At 39.0% G+C, this 20,779-nt stretch overlaps 1 protein-coding gene across 1 annotated transcript in view; it reads right to left on the bottom strand.

Annotated features, from left to right (window-relative positions):
• The window catches only part of LOC150089623 (1-phosphatidylinositol 4,5-bisphosphate phosphodiesterase epsilon-1-like), a 634,994-nt gene that overhangs the window by 360,115 nt on the left and 254,100 nt on the right, over nt 1-20,779 (bottom strand). The window contains exon 22 of the mRNA XM_090390053.1: nt 12,272-12,439. Coding sequence (XP_090246179.1) covers nt 12,272-12,439 — 168 coding nt within the window. The remainder of the gene's footprint in view (nt 1-12,271; nt 12,440-20,779) is intronic.

Genomic DNA, 20,779 nt, shown 5'->3' with positions numbered 1-20,779 from the left:
AATTGGACTCGGACCTTGAAGATTGCATCTTATGATGCCATATAGCGCCCCGGCTCCGTCTAGCCTGCTTTTTACTCCTCTTTCCCTAGCAGGGGGGGAGGGGGCGGCCTGCTGTCTCCTCCCCCTCCTGCCACCCCTCTTTCTCCTCTGGTGGGGCATGGACATGCCCCACTATTTCAACAGGGGTCATCTTCCCTATAGACCCCTTACTTCCAATTTCCAACCCCCCAGTCTTCCACCTTCCCTCCCATCTCTTTCTCTTTACAACAGCGCCTGCCCCACACGTCCAAATTTAAAACACCAAAATTCATGCCCGACCTATTAGGAAATATTATTACCTCCAGCGCTTATCCCATATAGCCCCTCTAAGTTGCGTGTAATGTACCATCTGTGCCCAAAAGAAAAGAAGATTTTTTTTTTTTTTTTTTTTAAGGTCCTAGCCACTGAAATCTCAGGAAAATAGGTGGTAGGACCTGCCAGAGCAAACTTTAAGGGAACACCTGGCTAGCCTCCACGTGGCGGAGTACGTAAACGACAGGTCCCATCTGGGGCCTGGCGGCTAACAAGCCAGAGGAACAAGGGACACAACATATTACACAATACATGATCCACACACTTTTAAACCTCTGGCCTTGACAGCGTACTGTCCTCGATACAAAGAACATACGCGGAGATGGGGTAAATCCCTGGTGCCGTTAGACCCAAAAAGTACTCTGTATCCTCTTTAATGCTACAAATAGTAATAAACACAAACTAATACAATGTTAAATAACATATTTGCAAAATCTTTCAAATTAGCAGTTACTGATCAGCAGTCCTTTATACGATATCTATTATCCCTGACCAACAAAACAGCGAACTTTCTGCTTTGTTGCTACTGAACCTTGTTTTGCTGGGAATTGACATTCCTCACCATCTATCTAAGAAATTGCCTTATCCACTTTAAAGACATCGTTCAGTAAAATCAGGAAATTATACTTCTCACCTTTCTCAGGAAATTAACATTCTCCACACTGTTAGTACTCCAGTTCGCAATGAGCTTTCTTTTGACCATCATACGACCACTCAACTCGTTCTGTGTAATGCTTTGAATCCAGGGGAGCTTAACGTTTCCTTTTGGGTGTCCCTTGTAATCATACTTTTTTCGTTTTAGTTTCAGTGCTCAATTACACCACTATAGATTCTAAAGTTTCTCGGCCACTCGACAGGAAAGCCTCTGAAGTAATTGAATTGCACTCTGATACCGTTATTACTATCCCATTATATCTCCTTCAAGCAATATTGTCGCTGTAATCACGTCTACCACCCCCGTTGTTACCTCAAACCCATTTAACCAGCCAATACCTTCTGCCTCAAAGGATTCACTCTCTGGCTACTGAAGGGGTAGATTAGGCTACTAGCAACATACACACGTAGATTGCATTAGTGCTACCCACCTATCTCCTGTACTGTACAACCCCTTATTTCAGAGTGTTTAATTATAAAACCACTAAAGATAAATCTGCAATAAATAATTCACCATCAAATGTAACTACAACATTAAATCTTCCCATGCTTAGGCTCTTTCAAGTTCTATAGTTCCCCAATTCGAAAATATTATGCAATGACTGGAAATCCAACCTTGCTGAATTTTTTAAGAAACATAATTTGACATCTTCAATTCCTAAACTTATTTTTTTCGTTTCTAGGCCGTTCCCTTAACGTTTCAGATGATAACGTTCTCAATTTTCGCCAAGAAGTATTTAACATTAGCTTCTATATTCGTAAAAAAAAAAAAAAAAAAAAAAATTAAATCGTATTTGTATACTATGCGAATATAAGGATTCCTGTGTTGTTGCTAATTTAGCTCACTGGCCTCCAGGCACTCTGAATCATTCATTCAATGACGAAAAATGACGCAATTGTCGTCGAGTACCTCTATTCATGCTCAATTCAAAATCACACGTTAAAAATCAATAGCAATCATTATCATCCTTACCCACCACTCATTTAGACATTGGATATAACCGAAACAATATTTTACTTTTATTACCAAAATTATAAGTGCAGTACGCTGTCAAACATTGATTCCCTGAGGAACATGTTTCCAGCCAATTGTCTTCGGATCTTCAATAAATTTAGGATCCACCCTGATAGGTTCTGTGAAGACAAGCCCTACAGGAAGGAAATCCTCAAGAACTGCTACCAGATTATGAACTTATAATACTCACCTGCTCCTGGACATGACTGACTTTTTTTTTTTTTATATATTTTGTATATTACTGTTTATTTTGTATATTTTTGTATGTTTAATCCTGTAAATATCTCGGGTCGAGCACGCATGTACTCTTGTCTATTGTACATGTGTTCCTCGCACCTTAGTCTGTAAATATTCACACCCTTCTGGCACAGAGCCGTCCCAGGGTGATTCAAGGTTTCTTGGGAAATAAACTGATTTAATAATAATAAATCAAAGGCTGGCAGCATAGGTTGTAATTGGGATTATGGCAGCATTATGAAATAGATGTAGGATTTTAGTGTTCAATCCCCCGTCTTGTCTGGTAATTTGAAGCAGCATCTTGAATGGACAGATGCAACATCTGTCCATTCAAGTTAAAATTCTTAACTTGAATGGACAGATGTTGAATATGTGCAGTAAAGGAAATGCGGTCGTCGATAATGACTCCTAAAAATTTGGTGCTTCGGACAAGTGGAAGCGATTTCTTGTCAAGTTTTACAACTGTTGGTCTGCCATAGTCTAATTTGTGTTTAAAAATCATGATCTTCGATTTGGTTGGGGATAATTTCAATTTGTTCTTAGAGGACCAAGACAATAGTTCAAAGAGTACTTTATTGGCATAGAGTTCTAAATCAGATCTTGAGTTTCAATTCACCAAAATGATAAGGTCATCTGCATACGCAAGTTGTTGCACATTTTGAAATTCAGTCGTCCTAAGCAGCCAATCATCAAGAACTAGGTTCCAAATCAAGGGACCCAAAATTGATCCTTGGAGCAACCACGGGAGACAGATCTGTGAATCTTCGTGCTTTTAGTGATGACAGTGCGATCAGCAAAGTGGTTTCTAACAAGTTTATAAAGCTGAAGAGAGCAATGATTGGAACGGAGTCTACTGAGGGCACTCTCCCACCATAAAGTATCAAAAGCGCCCTCAAAATCGATAAAGATCGCCATAACGTACTTGGAAGTGGAGCTATCAATAGGGTGGTGAAGTTCTAATAAGGCGTCTTCGCATCCAAGCCCTCGCCTAAAACCGTATTGAAGGGGGGGGTGTGGAGCTTGTAGCTCCCTGCAGTGTGGTAATTTTATTAGCGCTTAGTCTCTCTAACACTTTTCCCAAAATAGATGTAGGGTAAGGCTATGGGGGCGGTAGGATCTGGCATTGTCTAGTGGCTTACCAGATTTATGTAAAATCTTAAGAATGGTGTGTTTCCATGGTTTGGGAAACTTTCCAGTATTTAAGCAGTTGTTGAATAATTTAAGTAGAACTTTGGGCCTTAGGTCATAACAATGTTTGATAAATATATTATCAATCAGGTCATTGCCAGGACATTTGTTTGACTGAATTTTATTCAGGATTGAAGTAAGTTCCTCTGCAGTGAATGGACTTGTTTCTTCTAAAGGAAGGTATTTTTGGTTTAAATCTCGAATAGATAGATGATATGAAGTGTCAATAGTGAGATAATCATTAGGCAGCAGTTGGTCCAAGATGGCATTTATGGAGTCTGTTAAGGTAAGTTTCCATACTGTTGGAGGTAATGGAGTTAAAAATGTCATCCAGGATCATTTTATTTTTAGCAGTTTTATGTATCACACCCCAAGGATTATTATTCCCAGATGTACGGACAAAACTGTGCCAGGATTGCAAATTGCTTTCATAAAACAATTTTACGTATTTTCTTTTGAGAGTTTTTGTATTCTTCATGTGTAATCTGCTAACTTCTTCTTGAGGCCAAGTACGCTGTTTGCGCTGAAAATTTCTTCTGCCTTTGTGTACAAATTTCCGAGTAGAAGAAAGTTCGTTATTCCACCAAGGTGCGCAGTTAATTTTTAGGTTCTTTTTATGTGTAGATTTCTGAATTGCAGTAATGATAATGATTAGAATCTGCAGTTGCTAGTTGTTCGGCGGTAAGAGAATTAAAATTTTCTAGGTTGTCTTCAGGAAAATCAGAGAGAGAGAGAGAGAGAGCGCTCGCGCAGAACGATTAAAAAGATCTGATTTTTATGTTTCTAAGAGAATAATACTACGAAGAGGTTGTTGAAGAGGAAGAGTTCTTCCCAGCAGGAAGACGATCACTTGTTGTTAGGTCAGTTTCGACGTGCCAGTCAGTAATATAAGGAGCATTACGGGCTGTGGCCAGAGAAATGTCTATATTTGATTCACCTAGGGAATTAGAAAAGGTACGTGGCTGGTTTGGTTGATTCAAGACATTAAGCTGATGGGAGAAGATGGTATTCTCAAGCAGTAATCCCGAGCATCTTTGAAAGAACTATACCACAATGCAGACTTGGAGTTGGAGTCGAGTAAAATTAACAGAGGTATAGGGCTTAATAAACTGAATACGGAATCGATATATAGTGAGGAATTAAGGACGTGAGGAATTATGTCAGATGATGAAGGGCAATATATTGAAATAACATAAGTCGAGTGATTAGGGCTCAAGACTTGAATGCAAATGGCATGCTGTGATGTTAAACAGGACAAAGGTAAAACGTCAACATTTTCCTTAAATATTACGATGGCTACCTTAGGATCTGAATGAGTTGGTTGTAAAATCGGAGAAGAGCAAGGATATCCGACAATTGCTCCTTGAAGAATAAGAATGTCAATGAGTTGCTCCTCAAACACACGACGTAGCTCACCTGCCACGGTACGTGAATGGTGAGCATTGGCTTGCAGAAATTAAGTTAACAGTCGAGATATTTGGCTGGGAAGCGCTTGAACTCGGTGAATCCGTGATATCCAATCTAACTTTTTTGAAAATATGTTTCGATGGAGCTTGACTCCAGCCAAAGAGTCGATCGACATCGTATACAATGACTTATCGAGCGCCTTCGACTCGGCAGCGCACAATCTCCTATGTAGGAAACTATTTTTTTATGGTTTCAGAGATTCCATATTAAATTGGATCCGCACCAACTTAGACCATCGGCAGCATAGTCTTAAACGGCACCCAATCTTCATTTATCCTTAATGCTGGAGTCCTGCAGGGATCTCCCCCCCCCTAGATCCATTACCTTTTAATATTTATGTAAATTACCTTGCCTATTTTTTAAAAGAACTTTGACTATGTTTCTTAGCTTATTCAGACGCGTTTAAATTTTATAGAGTAGTCAGCAACTTAACTAACTTTAATTCATTACAAGAATCTTCAGATATTTTTTATTCTTGGACTCTTAATAGTAATTTCTCCACGAACATCTCTAAATGCTGCATTATGTCCTTTTGAAATCCGCACACCTGCTTTACGAAATATGACTATTCTCTCGGTCGCATTTTTTTAACCTAGAGTTAAATCTTACAAAGACCTTGGAGTATTCTACACCCAAGGCATCTTCGCTGCGCACATTAAAAATATCACCCAGAGAGCTTTTCAGATGTTACGCTTGCTGAAGAGACTCTCTCTCTCCTTGGACTCTTGCTCCACCCTACTTAAAGGTTCTCTCAATATCAGAAGGCCTCCCCAGATAAAGATTCAGGAAACAACAATTAAGCTTTCCACCGAACATAAATATCTTGGTATTCTGCTGGATAAAAATCTGTCATTCACACCCCACCTTACTTACCTCAGAAGCAAAATCAAAAAATACTCCGCACTAATAGCTAGAGTCACTCGTCGCGACTGGGGGCTTAAGAAGAGGACCCTAGCCCTCTTCTATTAGGCAGTCTTCTTACCAGTAATAACATACGCATCAGGAGTCTGGTTCCACAAGGCGGTAACAGCAGTAAACAAAAGGAAGCTAGAGACTATTCAACGTTCAATTCTACTGACAATCTCGAGAGCCTGCTGTACTGTAAGCACCCACGCCCTCCAGGTCCTCTTGGGCGCTCTCCCCTTGGACCTGGAGATCGTCCGCTGTGGGATGCTTTATCAACTATCCAAAGGCAGAGCAATCACCTGCCTAGACTACACAACTGATCCGGCGAACGATCGTAAACTCGAGAAAAAACGCCTTCTCACCCACCTACAGCAGGCCTGGCAAACCCGCTGGACGACTTCGACAAAAGGGGAAGTCACCCGAAGATTCATACCGGATAATCAACTAGTGTTTCCCAAAAGCCCAAACTGGTTTTCACCGGGATTGCTGACATCTTACCTACTCACGGGACACGGCGGAATAAGAGCAAAACTCTGCAGTTTCGGTTTGGGTGACACCCCTCTCTACCACTGTGGACAGCCAGAGACGTGGGAGCACCTCATGCACCACTGACAACTATACGAAGACCTCCGCTGCCTCTTAATAACCAGAATACGTTTCTCGCCAATAAACCAAGAACAATATCTACTGGAGAGCGAGGACAATTATAAAGCCTTAACGCAGTTTGCGCAGGATCTTTTTACTAGAAGAAGAACATATCCACAACCTTAGCAGGAATTTTCCTACAAACCAACCACTCGTCATCCATAATAAAGATCCTTAGATGTGTCAACCAAACAAAAACCTAACAGCTACAATCTGAAGAACAACTAATCATTAAGTTAACCTGGATCTGACCACTGGCTTAAACTGGAGTCATTATCTGGACTTGACCACTCACACGGACGGGACAACATGTCCCAGGAATGGCATACGAAGACCTGACAAAGACATTGTGCAGTTTGCTGCCGAAACATCATTAGGCGATCTGAACCGGGTAATCTCACTTGGTTCACTTCCCTTCCCTTGGCAGGGGGATGGTTATTCTGTACCCTCCATCCCCTATCTTCACCTGGTGAGGCATGGGCCTGCCCCACCGACTTTTGGGGTTATCTTCACTATTGACCCCATATTTCTGTCTTTTACCCCCCAGTCTTCAGTTTCCCTTCTCTCTAGCTATCTTGCGACTAACGTTTGACCCTTGTCAAAACTGCACAAGCCTCACACTAAAAAAAAAATAAAATAAAAAATAAATAAATAAAAATAAAAAAATAATTAACTCTACCCCGCATAACTTATCTCTTTCGGCCTGACCCAATTTCTAGCGTTTCTCCCCCCCCGCAGTTTTTGTTAGGTCCTAGCCACTGAAATCTAAGGAAATTAGATGGCAGGACCTGCCAGAGTAAATAGTAAATCTCTAAAATACTGGTGTACCTGGTCTGCCTCCACGAGGTATAGTATGGGCAACGGTGGGTCTCATTTGAGACCCCACGGCTAAAAGACCAGATGAACAACGGTACAAAACATTACACACCACAATATCCATACACTTTTAAACCTCTGGCCTCTACAGTGTTCTGTATCACACCACAATGTATACTACGCGGAGATGGGGGAAACTCCTGGTGCTGTTAGACCCTAAACACACTATACACTACCTATACATCATATAGGTAGCATTAGTGCTACCTATGCGTGATTATACTGCCATTATCTGGCTGCTTTAGTCCGAACGTCGTCTCACAGTCTCCGGAAAAACTGCAACGCGAGTCTATAAACAAATGCTCAGACTAGATGGCGAGATTCACTTTTACAAAGATCGTTATGAAGAATATTTAAATAGGTACCGCTTACGTTTCCTTTCTCAAAGGAGAATGTTTGCTTAGTTTTTTTAAATAAACTCCTTAATAACAAGGCACTCTGCTCCGATCTTCTTTCATTCTTAAATTTCCCTGTCCCTTGCCGAACTACCAGAAAAAATCTCTTTCATTTACCGTTTCGTAAATGAAATTTACGAAACGGTAAATGAAAATTCCCCCTTCTTAAATTATTAAATTTAATTAATATTTTAGACTTAGATCCTTTTATTAATTAACAATTTAATTAATTCATATTTACCTTCTTAAATTATTGTATTTTATTCACCGTTTTATTCTCAACTTTTACATTTTCACTGTTTTTTTATTCATTGTTGTTACTTATATTTATTCTTTTATTTTTATTTTATTCCCAGCGAGGCCCCAGGTACCAAGAATTCTTTGTGCGGTTTATAAAGCGATCTATTTCAGAGCGACGGTTATTTAGTTTTCGAAGTTTTTCTTCCGTTTTCATTAAAAAGTAGATTTTATTTATGAACTGTAAGCAAATCCTAGAAAGGAAAGCCACTTCCACCCCCACCCTCTTTAACGATTATTTTGTGTGATGCTGCTACATTTTCAGGACACCTTTTGATAATGAAAAGAGAGAGCTTACGCACAGACTAAGTTGACAATGAGGGTACAATCAAGAAGCCTCTTGCTCATTAGCGTTCTTTTTATCTCTCTTTGAATGAGAGGGCATGGTCAACCTGTCATTTCGCTGAGAGCCATCGCGGCTGTAGTGGTGGATAGTCCATTCTGTACTCCTTTTGTCCCTGGGGTTATCTTTACCACCCAGGATTCCAGCCCCGCCATGGGGAGACTAGGACTTTGCAGCTAGAGTGACCAGCGGTAAAGTTAATATTAGTTAAACTCCAATCAGGAGATATACTAATAGAGGTTACACAATCCAAGCAGATATTAAAGCTAACTTCCGTTGAACTCTAGTATCTGGGTGCCCCTTGTCTTCGCGTCGTGGGCGTAGAACGGAGTGATTGTACGGTTGAGTTCTGTGACTGGGTGATTACTATGAATGTGTAACTTGTCTTTCTGATTTGGAGGGAAAATGCGAAATTATTATTTGCACGTGTGTCGTTCTTGTTAGGTGTTGCTATTGTTTTGTTGGACATTTTTCTGTGCTGCAGTGTTCTTGTGCTATTCGATATTTTTCTGTGCTGCCATGTGCTGTTATTCTTTTGCTTAGTGTGTTGTTTGCTATTGTGTTGCTCTTGGATATTTTTCTCTGCTGTTATTTCGTGAGGGATTCAAGCAAAAAAGCTGTCGTCGGCCATGGCCACAACTCATGAGGTGAGTTTTATTTGTATTTAAGTTGCCATTGTTGTTTAGTGAAAAAAAGTTAGGTTTTTACCCGACTTCGGAAAGGATTCAAGCAAAAAAAAACACTTATTTTAAAAATTTGCATTTCAGGGTTGTTGAAAATCGGAGTAAAAAAGTCCTCCTAAACATCGTTAAGACTTCCATTTTACTGATAGTAGTATAGTGTCGGTTTGGTGAAAGTCGTACGATTGTCTAGGTACATAGCTCTTTTCACTTCAGTGAGCCCGAAACTGGTGCTAACACCAACAGTATAGAGGGTCGTGGAGTGGTATCAACAACAGTCGATGGTCAGTTCGACTTTTACTTCGCAGAGTTTGTGGCGTCGTAGGCACTCTTGCAGCAGTGATATCAGTATGGGTTTTATCAATGGAATTTGTGAAGTATACCGGCCGGCATGCGAGGATTGATGGGGTGAGTTTTCTTTGTATTGAAGTAGTCATTTTTGTTTAGTGACAAAAGGTTAGCTTCGGCTATTTTAGTTCCGCATTGCCGTTTCTGGTTTTCTTTATTCAGGCTGCGACGTATTAGCATGTCACGTGACTTTGCCTGACATTCCGATCCTACTCGCTCCCATTCCCATGCGGGCGAGTAGGGAGAGGGGAAAACAGTGAGTGGTACCTACCAACCACTGTCTCATTCCTGTTTTTTTGTCGAAGTATGGAGGGGTATCCACGATCTGGAGTTCCACCCTAACTTCATATATTGAGTCCAAATTACACCCTCACTTCATATGTTGAGTCCAAATTATTCGCCCCACATGCAAATATACTGGTGTGCAAAACTTAAGACTAGTCAGGTTTTCACCTGTAGCTTCTCATAGGAGTGGCCTGGATATGGGAAAAGCATACCAAAGGAACCTCGTGAGGTACAGAAATGAGGAAGGAAACAACAACGGAAACAGTACGGAAGGACTTTATTAAAAAATGGCAACATAGAACTGGCTGCCATGATACAGATGCATCACTGCCAAAAATGGAACAAAGGTCCTCAGTAGGAGATATGGCCACCCCCTAATGTCGATGCAGGCTTTGCACCGCCTGACCGTACTTAGAACAATGTTGTTGATAAGTTCTTGCGGTAACATCGTCCATTACTCTGTCAGCGCCAACTTCAGCTGGTGAACATTTTATGGTGGGTGTGAACGTGCCGCTAGGCGTCTCCACAGAGCGTCCCATATATGTTCGATGGGATTTAGATAGACGGACCGGGCAGGCCAATCCATATGAACAATGCCTTCACTTTCCAAAAGCATATCAACAGCTGCAGTACGATGGGGTGTGGCGTTATCATCCATAAACACGAACTCGGGGCCAATGGCACTTCGGAACAGGCGCACGTGGGGAAGGATTACCTTAGTACAGTAGCGTGCACCGGTTATAGTACCGCCTTCAGTATCTGGAGTTGTGTACGTCCATCCAATATAACGCCTCCCCAGACGAGAACACCTCGACCGCCATATCGTTTCCTTTCAGTGAAGTTTGCGGGGTGATACCGTGTGCCAACCTCTCGCCAGATTAGCTGACGTCCAGAATCGCTGCTGAGACTGAATCTACTCTCATCAGTAAAGAGTACCTTAAGTAAAGATTTTGTGGTTGTAACGTTTAGAAATAGTGCTGGTCCTTAAGTTTTGCACACCAGTGTATTTCAGCTCAAGAACTGAATGAGCAACGAATAACAAAAGCCAGTAGAAGGTAGCCAGTTGCCTTCCAATTTTTGGAATTCTGTACCCAATTTTCTCTTTGACAGTTCACTGCGTGTGATGGTTGACTCTGTTTTCTAACTTTCCAACTAAGGCTAGTGTTCCCCAAGATTCTTTTCTTTCCCCAAGTTTTTCCCTGTATATTAATGATTTTACACTGAATGTAAATCCTATCCATAACAGTTTTACTGATGATAATCAACTGCTTTCCACTTCGACAAATTCTGCCCTGAACTAACATCTCGAATATCCAATACTGGTTCCTGAAATGATCAGGCAATTCTGTAGTAGAAGAGGAAAACTTAGTTAACTTTTTAAATTTTAATATATCTAAATTACCACTATTATACCACGTGGAGTTTTTAATATATTTTATTTAGGTGTTACCTAAACCAATATACATTGAGTAACGTTTCAGGTATCTTGCCGATACCCATCATCAGACCTTGCTGTTGATATTCATCAACAGGAATTAGTTTTTAAATAGTCCATTTAGGTCTGAGCGTCCGGCAGGAGGAATCGGTAAGCAGCAAGGTCTGATGATGGGTATCGGCAAGATACCTGAAACGTTACTCAATGTATATTAGTTTAGGTAACACCTAAATAAAATATATTAAACTGCACTTGGTATAAGTGTGGTAATTTAGATATATTAAAATTTAAATGGATAGAAACAACGTAACGTCCTTCCCTAACCATATTAGTTAACTTTAATCGCTCCCAAATTTTAGTTCGCCTTCTCGCCCCTGATTTCCCTGAATGTTATTTATTTATTCAAAATTGAATACTGTAAGCATCATGCGCATTTATCTATTTATAAGCAATACAAAATTACAGGAATTGTCCCTTTGACAGCATAAACACTACAATAAGTGTATTATAATACGATTTTCTTACAATTTTTATGAGAATACTATATACTGCAAGAATGTGACGTGGAAAGGCTGCTGCTACATCAACAGAGATGGAGGAATTAGTTTTTAAATTCAATTAACAGGTGGATTAAAGTTTCTAAAATCACATCCGTAGTTTTCTTTGACTGGTCCACATTTTCTAAGGTGTGAGTTGGAAACCCCCAATATATGGGGGGATCAGTACTGTTGCAACATAACCTCTCTGAAATGCCTAAATAGGATGTTTCCATTTTTTATTTATCCCTTCTACTTCTATTCTCCGGAACAACATACCTTCCTACGTATTTGCTGAAAATTACAAATCACAGAAATTTGATTAGTATTCTCTAACTCTCTCTCAATCCACACACAACACTAGAGTAACTATAGCCCGCAATAACTTCGAGGTTATCATAAAAATTCATAAAAGTTTTATAAAAATAAAGAAATTAAGAGGAGTATGTCTTTATTTATTACAGTATAACTTTTTGTGGAATATAAATAAAAGAACATGGAATGTGACAAGGTTCTTTGAAACATATCCATTTCATCAGAAGATTAAATATACGAAAAGATGCAACATTAATTTCCTTAAAAGTAAACATATATTTAAAGGAGCAATGCTTACTTGGTGCGTCGATCCTACTCTAACGGCTGCAAGGGAGCTTGATGATTTCTTTTTCCGTAATTTCGATGAACTAACAGCAAAACTTGATGCCCTTTTGAATCCAGATATGTCTACTGAAGACGAACTACTCGCGCCACAATCTAATGTCCACTTTCTTCCACCGAATACCTATTTGTAATGAACTGTTTAGTGGGATTATTTGTTGAAAAAATAGTATCTTACTATACTCCAAAAAACAAAATAATTAAAAGAAAAAAAGAAGCCTCCTCAACAATTCATGTTGATGGAAATGGACCATAATCTGCCACGCTTGTCCAGTACGGGTTGGCAGATCGACCGTATTTATCGGTCAAGGGCTTGAACCCCGTCTGCTCAAAGAGCGTATGCTACTGCACTCCCGCTCCTGATCACTCGGCTACGGAGGCCTAATAAAAAAAAAACGTAAAGTGCAGCCATTATCAACCCACTACAGGATGGAAGCCTCCTCAACAATTCATGCTGAGGGAAAATGGACCATAATCTGCCACGCTGGTCCAGTGCGGGTTGGCAGATCGACCGTATTCAGAAGTCAGGGGCTTGAACCCCGGTCTACTCAAAGAGCGTGTGCTACTGCAGAAGTCAGGGGCTTGAACCCCGGTCTACTCAAAGAGCGTGTGCTACTGCACTCCTGCTCTTGACCACTCGGCTACGAGGCCTTAATAGTTAAGTGTAAATGTTAAGTTCTACTGCTCTCTCTCTGTGTGTGTGTGTGTGTGTGCGCGCGCACGCGCGCTATTAAGTGGCCGCCGCTCTTCGAGACTGTGCAGGAAGAAGTCTTTGGTTCGGATCCCGTCAATATGGAAGGGATTTTTATCCCGCCATAGCCGAGTCGGATCAGGTTGCATGACAGGGCTTCTGAAGTAACGGGATTCCGAACACAGAATACGTTCCATTTTCAAGCACAACCTTCTCACGCCTTATGGCCTTAGTTGCCTAGGCCATAATACTTAAGAATTTGTTGTTTTGAGAATGCTAAATCGCTAGGAATTTCACTGAAAAATTTACTTTGTCGTCAAATTCTTTTTCAAGGTAAGACAAAAATGATGTTGACATCTGTCAAAAACTGCCATCTGATTTTGGGAATGATGGTACGATGTGCGCTAACACTTTGAATTAATGGGTTCTCCAATTCAAAGGCGGCAGAGATAAAGTAAGCTAAAGCCTGAAATATCACACAGACCTCTGAAAACACAGTCTCAGTGAAAATAGTGATACTGGAGGACAGAAGAATGTGCAACTCCATGTGCAATTTATCATAAACATGCAGAAGTGAGCTCAGAAAAGATGTTATGAACTTTGTATGGGACAAAAAAAGTTTAGTTTTTTTTCTATTTTTTTTTTTAGTGAGTTGTAATCACTGTTAATGAAGCCCGAATCCCCTCTTGGAGACAAACAATGGAACTATATTGATTCATCAGTCCAAAAATACAACAGTTATAACTTACTGTTAAACAGCGGCAACTGGATGAATGACAATGAGTTTTGCACTGTATATAGTTCATATTACGCAAGGAGTATTAATCACCTATTTTTCTTTGGTTTGATACAGTGGGTTGACTAGAATTTACTTCTAGATTGCACCTCGTATATGCAAAAATAAACGCGTTTTAGCGAGCACGTTGCCTTACGTATGCCCCTCGTGTGATCTCAGCAAGAGGAAGAATTCCATCAACATTGAACTTACTCAATTCAAGGCCTTACACCGTATATGGAGTTCGCGAATTCTCAGATGCTGTTAATTTGTTTAGCATTTCAGCCGAGGCAATTAAGGCCAACAGGAGTCAGCATATTGCTGTAAACTGCGTGCATTATAACTCGGTTGTTTTTAACAAAAAAAAAAAAAAAAAAAAAATCCTTCTTGTCTCGATGGGATTCAAACCAAGGTCTTGTCTTCTCCATATCATGTAGGGGAACGATTATAACCAAAGTATTAGCATCGAGGGCGTTATTCTTTCTCATACTAATAAAATGGTTAGCATAGGTTTATTTTATTTATCTTTTTATTTTAGTTGATTCTCTGGAAAAGAATCATCTTCGGATTGCCGGGAAGTTTTTCTGATTAAATCTGCAAGAGATTCTAGAAGCCTACATGATATTGTCGTCAATACTTTTAAAAAACGTTTGTTGAATTTCTCTTTCCCCCATCCTTTCAAATTTCAGCGAATCACCATTAATTCCGTATTTATTATCATCTTAGCAAACTTAAAAGTGTATATCATTAACAATGCTAAGAAGTGAGAAACGTATTACGAACTATTTTAATCCGGTCTTTAATTCAATGAAGGAATTAATCTTCTTGAACAATTTTTTTTTTATTTATTTATAATGCATATTTTCTCGAAAAGCAACCTGCAATGAAATGTTTAAAGTAATTAACCAGTGAAAATATCTTCAATAAGCCGTTAACGGTTAAATTAACCCCCGTTTTAATCTGAATGAGCCGAGCTCAGATTTTTTTCAGTAAAACCATTCGTGTAATGCAGCACTAGAATATTTTCTTTTGTAATGAGCTGCTTACATCACGTAATGATTGTCGAGTTTTAGGCGCGTCAGCGACTTGGACTTAATGCTCCATTGAGTATCGTCTCCATTGAGTATCGATGCTAATACTTTGGTTATAATCGTTCCCCTACATGATATGGAGAAGACAAGACCTTGGTTTGAATCCCATCGAGACAAGAAGGATTTTTTTTTTTTTTTTTTTTGTTAAAAACAACCGAGTTATAATGCACGCAGTTTACATAGGCCGATCTGCATGTTGTGCGGCTGCAAGCTCGGGATAACTCACGGGAATGATAACAGTATTAAATATAAAATTTTTAATATTTAATATTAAAAATTTTATTTAAATATAAAATTCTGTTAATTTATGATAAGTTGTAAAGTGGCCATTGTGAAATTGAATGAGAATTTTGCATTTACGGTACTGAAATTCTATTTCATTTGAACTTGGAACCATTACAAGCTACTATCAATTACTGGTATACGTGTTAACGGATTTAACGTTTTGTATTTGTAAATTTAGTATGTTCTTAGGTCAGTTTGTTTGAGATGAACAAATTTAGGAAATATCTTACACCACCGCCTGGGATTAATTAACACAAGTCCTGCTTGAAAAGGCTTCAATAAATTCTATTGTCACCGACGGTGCCCAAAACCATATTGTTTGTTATTTGGTTTTTAGGAGCATTAGCAACTAATGCCATATTGCTCCGGGATATGCGGTGGTCATTCCCTGACCTTTCCGCATCCTCCGTATTTGGCGGTGACGGTCTCGAACCTCTAATCAAGAAGCGTGTGCTAGGCACTGCTGCTCCTTCCCACCTGGCTACGGAGGCGTCCCAAAACCATATGAAATGGATAGCAAGTGGAACAGGTGTTTTCTTGTTACGAAGGATGCAGATAGGAAAGTAAACAGTTCGGTAATTCGTTGTTGATTTTTTGAAATGCTAAATGGATCTTTTTAAAATGAACATAACCAAGAAAGATGTTTATAAAAACCTTGGCTATTATAAAATTATATAAAATAAAAGAAATTCTAATAAAATTTTTCTCAAAAAATTAAAAAAATAAAGTTTTTTTTTTTCTTTTTGTTGTACTCTGACAGTGTCAACTCCTGTTTCTTCCTCTCTCCACGCGCCATAGCTACAGAAGTTTTACAGCTTATTTGTAACTGCTTAAGGGTCTTCATTCGTTTACTGCTTACCCGTGCGCAAGTAAACCTCGCTTATCACATTTCGTTTAAATTTCATTATAACGACACTTGAACGTTTCCAACAATATTCAGTTTGCAACATCCATCGCCTCGTTATAACGACACTTTAAAAATACTGCCGGAAAGGCCGACTGGGCTAGCCAGGTGGGTAAAGTGCCTGCCTGGCAACCCAAAGGTCGCGGGTTCGAATCCCGCCTCGGGCTTGGATCAGAGTAAAATGCAAAAACTTTGGGAGGCGCATTATGTCCACAGAAGCCGATGCGCCAACAACTAACACAAAAAAAAACACTTCCGGAAATATTAAAAAGAGCATTGCCGAATAGCAATACTCCAAGCTGAGTAAAAATAAAGCATCATTTCAACGGTTCCAAGAAACCGACGTATCATTCAAACAGATAAATTTTGTTTATGCTTCGGGGTTGGAATTCCCAAGGCAGAGAGATACAGAGTCGTAGCCGAATGAAGCGCGAAGGTACAAAAGCACATGCATTTAAATGACTATGGTTTAAGCTCACGTGACGACTAAATACGGTGACGTTCTAGTATTCTCTATATAGTGAACTCCTGTGATCTTACGTGGTCGTCCCAGAGTATATAAACAACTTATTTTCTGTAACATCACCTAATTTTAGTAGTCACATAGCTTTTAACCACAATCACTCAAATGCCTGAACTTCTGTACCCTCGTGCTTGACCATTTGGACACAGAAAGTCCTATATGCTATTTTTGTATCTTATGTTGTTTAACTGATTCCTTCCTTGATTTCGCCTTAACAGTGCCTTTAAAATGAGCCCAAAACTCTCCTGAATGGAAGAAGCAGCAGCAGCACGGAAGAAAGTTATCAAATGTGAATGGAGCTTGCAGAAAACTATAGTCTCCTGGTTTGTATTCCAAATTTTCTTGTATTGGGAGAGAAAGCCCACGATATACTAAGTGAAGCTTCTTGCATAATTTTCATAATACATTCACTCTTCCCCACTGCTCGGTCACTATTCCTCTTTTTCCTCATTTTCTTCTGTCAGTATTTAAATAAAAATAAATAAATTTTCAGTTTATACTCCGGGACGACCAAGCCGTCAGAGGAGTTCACAAGATAGAGAGAATACAAGAAACAGCACCGTATTTAGCAGTCACAGACTTGAAACCTGGTCACTCAAGGCACGTGTACTTATGTACCCGCGCGCCTGACTCGGCTACGGCGGCCTATCTCACAACAGTATCGAACGTTTTCCATCTTGCGATACGAATAGCAAAACATTCAATGCTATATTGCTCATTGATCATCTATCTGTCTACCACTAGACATGCTATGCACTTATGATCGCTAGTTGTCCATTCTGAGTAACCAAAGTTAAATCTATATTGGATTCCCCTAATATTACTGAAAATATAGCCAATTGTCTTGGTTCATTTAACACATACAATCTATTACTCTATATAGTCTCTTGAATCAGTTTCATTACTATCCTATGTCACTGAATTGGCATTTGAATCAACATTCTTTCTGACCTCAAAACAGAACAAGTAGGGCTCCAGTTCATCTCCAAACTGATAGTATATATATACTTCATAAAACCTGCCTATTCCGCATGTTATCTCTGCACATACCATGTGTGTTGAACCAAATCATTCACCTGCTTAACCACCAATTCCGGGTTCCGCACTATTATAGCAATCTCAGCATTGGGTCCGGCTTCCAACACCTTATATCTTAAGGGAAAACCTTTAACAAAATCCCTGCCGACATATGGCCTCTGCACCAGGAGGACATCTATATTCCGCTCGTCCATACATTTTGTGAGTTGCAGGGCCACGTCATAAGCTCGCCGACCATTCACTTGTAACAATTTTACTTTACGATTGCCATTCCCATCACTATCCATTGTTAGCTCTTTTCTTAATAAACTCAGTTTCACATACTCAGGGCATGGCCTCCCCTTCACAGAATGATCAGCTTGACCGCCCAGAGCTCTACAATTAGCAAAAACGGGTATCTCCTTCTCATAATTTTTAAACACGTCACTTCTCGGCACAGTGGACGCACATCAGCTCTCCTTTACAAAATTTCCAAATGTGTCCATAGGTAAGACACTTGACACTATATATATATATCTATCCCTTCTTTCTGGTACAATACCTTTCTAACTTCATTAGAAACCTCTAGAATCCAATTTCTTACTGGCTTTCCTATTACCTTGTTTACCGATCTTATATTCACTTGCTCTATCATTCACAGGAAAGAATCCAGCTTCCTTAAGGTTCTTCTCATACATTTATTATTATTATCTGTTTATTTCTCTTAAGAGACACCCATAAACAGCATGTAACTAGACTAGAGGGTGTGGCTACATTATTTCAGTATTTACAAGCATATTTACATGAACTTATTTACAAAATTTGGAGATGAAACGACACAGAGCATATGGTTAATAAATTAAGTAGTTTTAATTAATTACTAAATTGATGAAACCTAAATATTATTATATAAATTATTAAATTAGTGTTCTTATTATATTTGTACCTGCCGGTACACATTATCAAAGATTTCTGTCCTATACATTTTGTCTGTACATATTTTCTCTGAATTTAAATTATTAAATAACTTAACAGTATTTGCTGGGAAGCATCTCCCCAGAGGGTCCAACTGAGTCAATTCGCACTTGGGACTTGATTCTTCCCTGTTTATTCTCGGTCGCATCATCCGAGGGCGAGTGATCACGTCCCACTTTCGGCGCATCTATTCTCTTCGTTAGTAGCTTTGCCAGAGTTAAGATGTTTCTAGTTATGATGATATATTTTCAGGGTGTGATGTGAATATTCGCATACAAGACCGCTCTTGAAATGGTAAACGTTTCCCGGCGATCCTATTTAGCCATGTCAGGAGCCAGTATTCTACTCATAAGAAGGCCTTGATGTTGTTCTCGGGGGTCGATGACCAGATAGTCGATGCGTACAACGGAATCGGTGTAACGCATTTAAGGATGTATTGAATCATAAGATGAGTTCTTGTCTAGTGCTCCAGAGTGCTGCGTATATATTTTTTTTCTAATGTGTTCGAAGTGAGGTATGAAGAATTGTTCCAATGAAGTCTTTTTCAATATCAGGGTTAGCTCCATAAACTATAATTTTCTTTCCCAGTCTCTTAGGCAGTTCTGTCCTTAGTCCGAGCTCTGAGAATTCTGAATCATAGCTAGATAACTATATGAATCTGTTTCTGTCACTACTCCATTATCTTTAATTTTTCCGCATAGACTTTATTTTCACAGTCATTAACACCTCGCCTGAGACGGAATGGAAAAAAAAAAAAACAATAAGTTTCTCACATCATTTGAAGGGATTCGAACGCAGGCATATTCCATTCGGCGTGAGAGGACGGCGATTAAGACAGCTGCGCAATTGCAAAGACACATATACCTGTAAATATAATACAGGATAATAAAAAAAGATAATATGTGAACTAGTATACCATATGACCTCGAACACTAACCAAATAACTGTAGTTGATGGGTCACAAATTCAGAAAATAACCAATCGTCTAACTGCGTAAGGCGGCCTATATATTTGCATCACAATTACAATGGGCCGTGCATTTTTGTCGGAGCTTGAGATTCGATCTTACAACGTTCGTATTATCTCATAAGCACAACTAGTCTCAAGTTAATAAACAAATATAATTACAACTTAGAAAGCAATGCACAACTTCCAAATGTTTCTTACATAGCGAGTTGGGTTACACAGTTATAAATTTGGTCTCCGCTAGCTCTTTTTAGCTCTTGATAGCGGTGTCAGGGAAAACTGAAAGAGAGCATAATCATTACGGGTGTCTAATTGGAAGCAAATATGGGCGTTGATCTTTAACTTCATTGTTAGAAGAGTGACATCTCAACATCGACAGAGTGACTTCATTACAGGTTCCAGTAGTTCATTTTGCTCTGATTCGAAAATAGTCTGTTTCCCAGCTATCTAATCTCTTTTACGTCTTCAGATCACATTTCTCTTCTTTGACTAATAGATGTCGGGATTTATTTTACTTTTTCAGTAGAAGCAACTTTGAAGATTTCACAATCAACATCTGTCATGAAAGGCTTGATTAACCTTCTCAAGTGGGGTTTAATCAAGTCGCAAGAGGATTTAATTAAATGGGTATTTCTAAGGACTGTGCGTTGCAACAATAAAAGAATTTTACAATAGAAGCTAGACTTTTTATGCTTATAACGAAGTTTAACTGGAGTCGGTTTTTTTTTTTTTTTTTTTTTTTTAACCCTACGAGAGACCGACTTAATTTGTTTTTAGACTAACCATGTTTTTAGGTTAAATATCGGCTGAACTTTGGTTTAAATAAATAAATAAAAAAAACTGCAAATTGCTCACTGTGGCTTATAGATTCCATTTATTTCGGCACACACCTAAGCATAATTTTGGCAGAGATCAAAACGTATTATTATTATTACAGTAAGCCCTTGCAAATATGGAACTTTACAATCTGGAAATCCTTAAAACCCAGCATATTTACTACAAAAAAAATAATAATAAATAAAATAATAAATAAATAAAATAAACATTTTACAATCCGGAAATATTTCAGCATTCGTATCACAAATCACATTTTTATTTAAGAATCCGTGCAAAAAAATTACATTTCTCTCTTTTATAAGGTGCTTGCAGAACTATTTTTTCCTTTAAACGTTTTCCGCAGTCAGCAGTATTTAAATTGCATAGATAATACGTTCTTAATTCTCACAGCCTTTGGCCC

This window comes from Mastigoproctus giganteus, chromosome 2 (assembly GCF_048544385.1).
Source record: "Mastigoproctus giganteus isolate SK-2022 chromosome 2, ASM4854438v1, whole genome shotgun sequence".
In the NCBI taxonomy this organism is placed as follows: domain Eukaryota; kingdom Metazoa; phylum Arthropoda; class Arachnida; order Uropygi; family Thelyphonidae; genus Mastigoproctus; species Mastigoproctus giganteus.
This window is presented reverse-complemented; position numbering and strand designations above follow the sequence as displayed.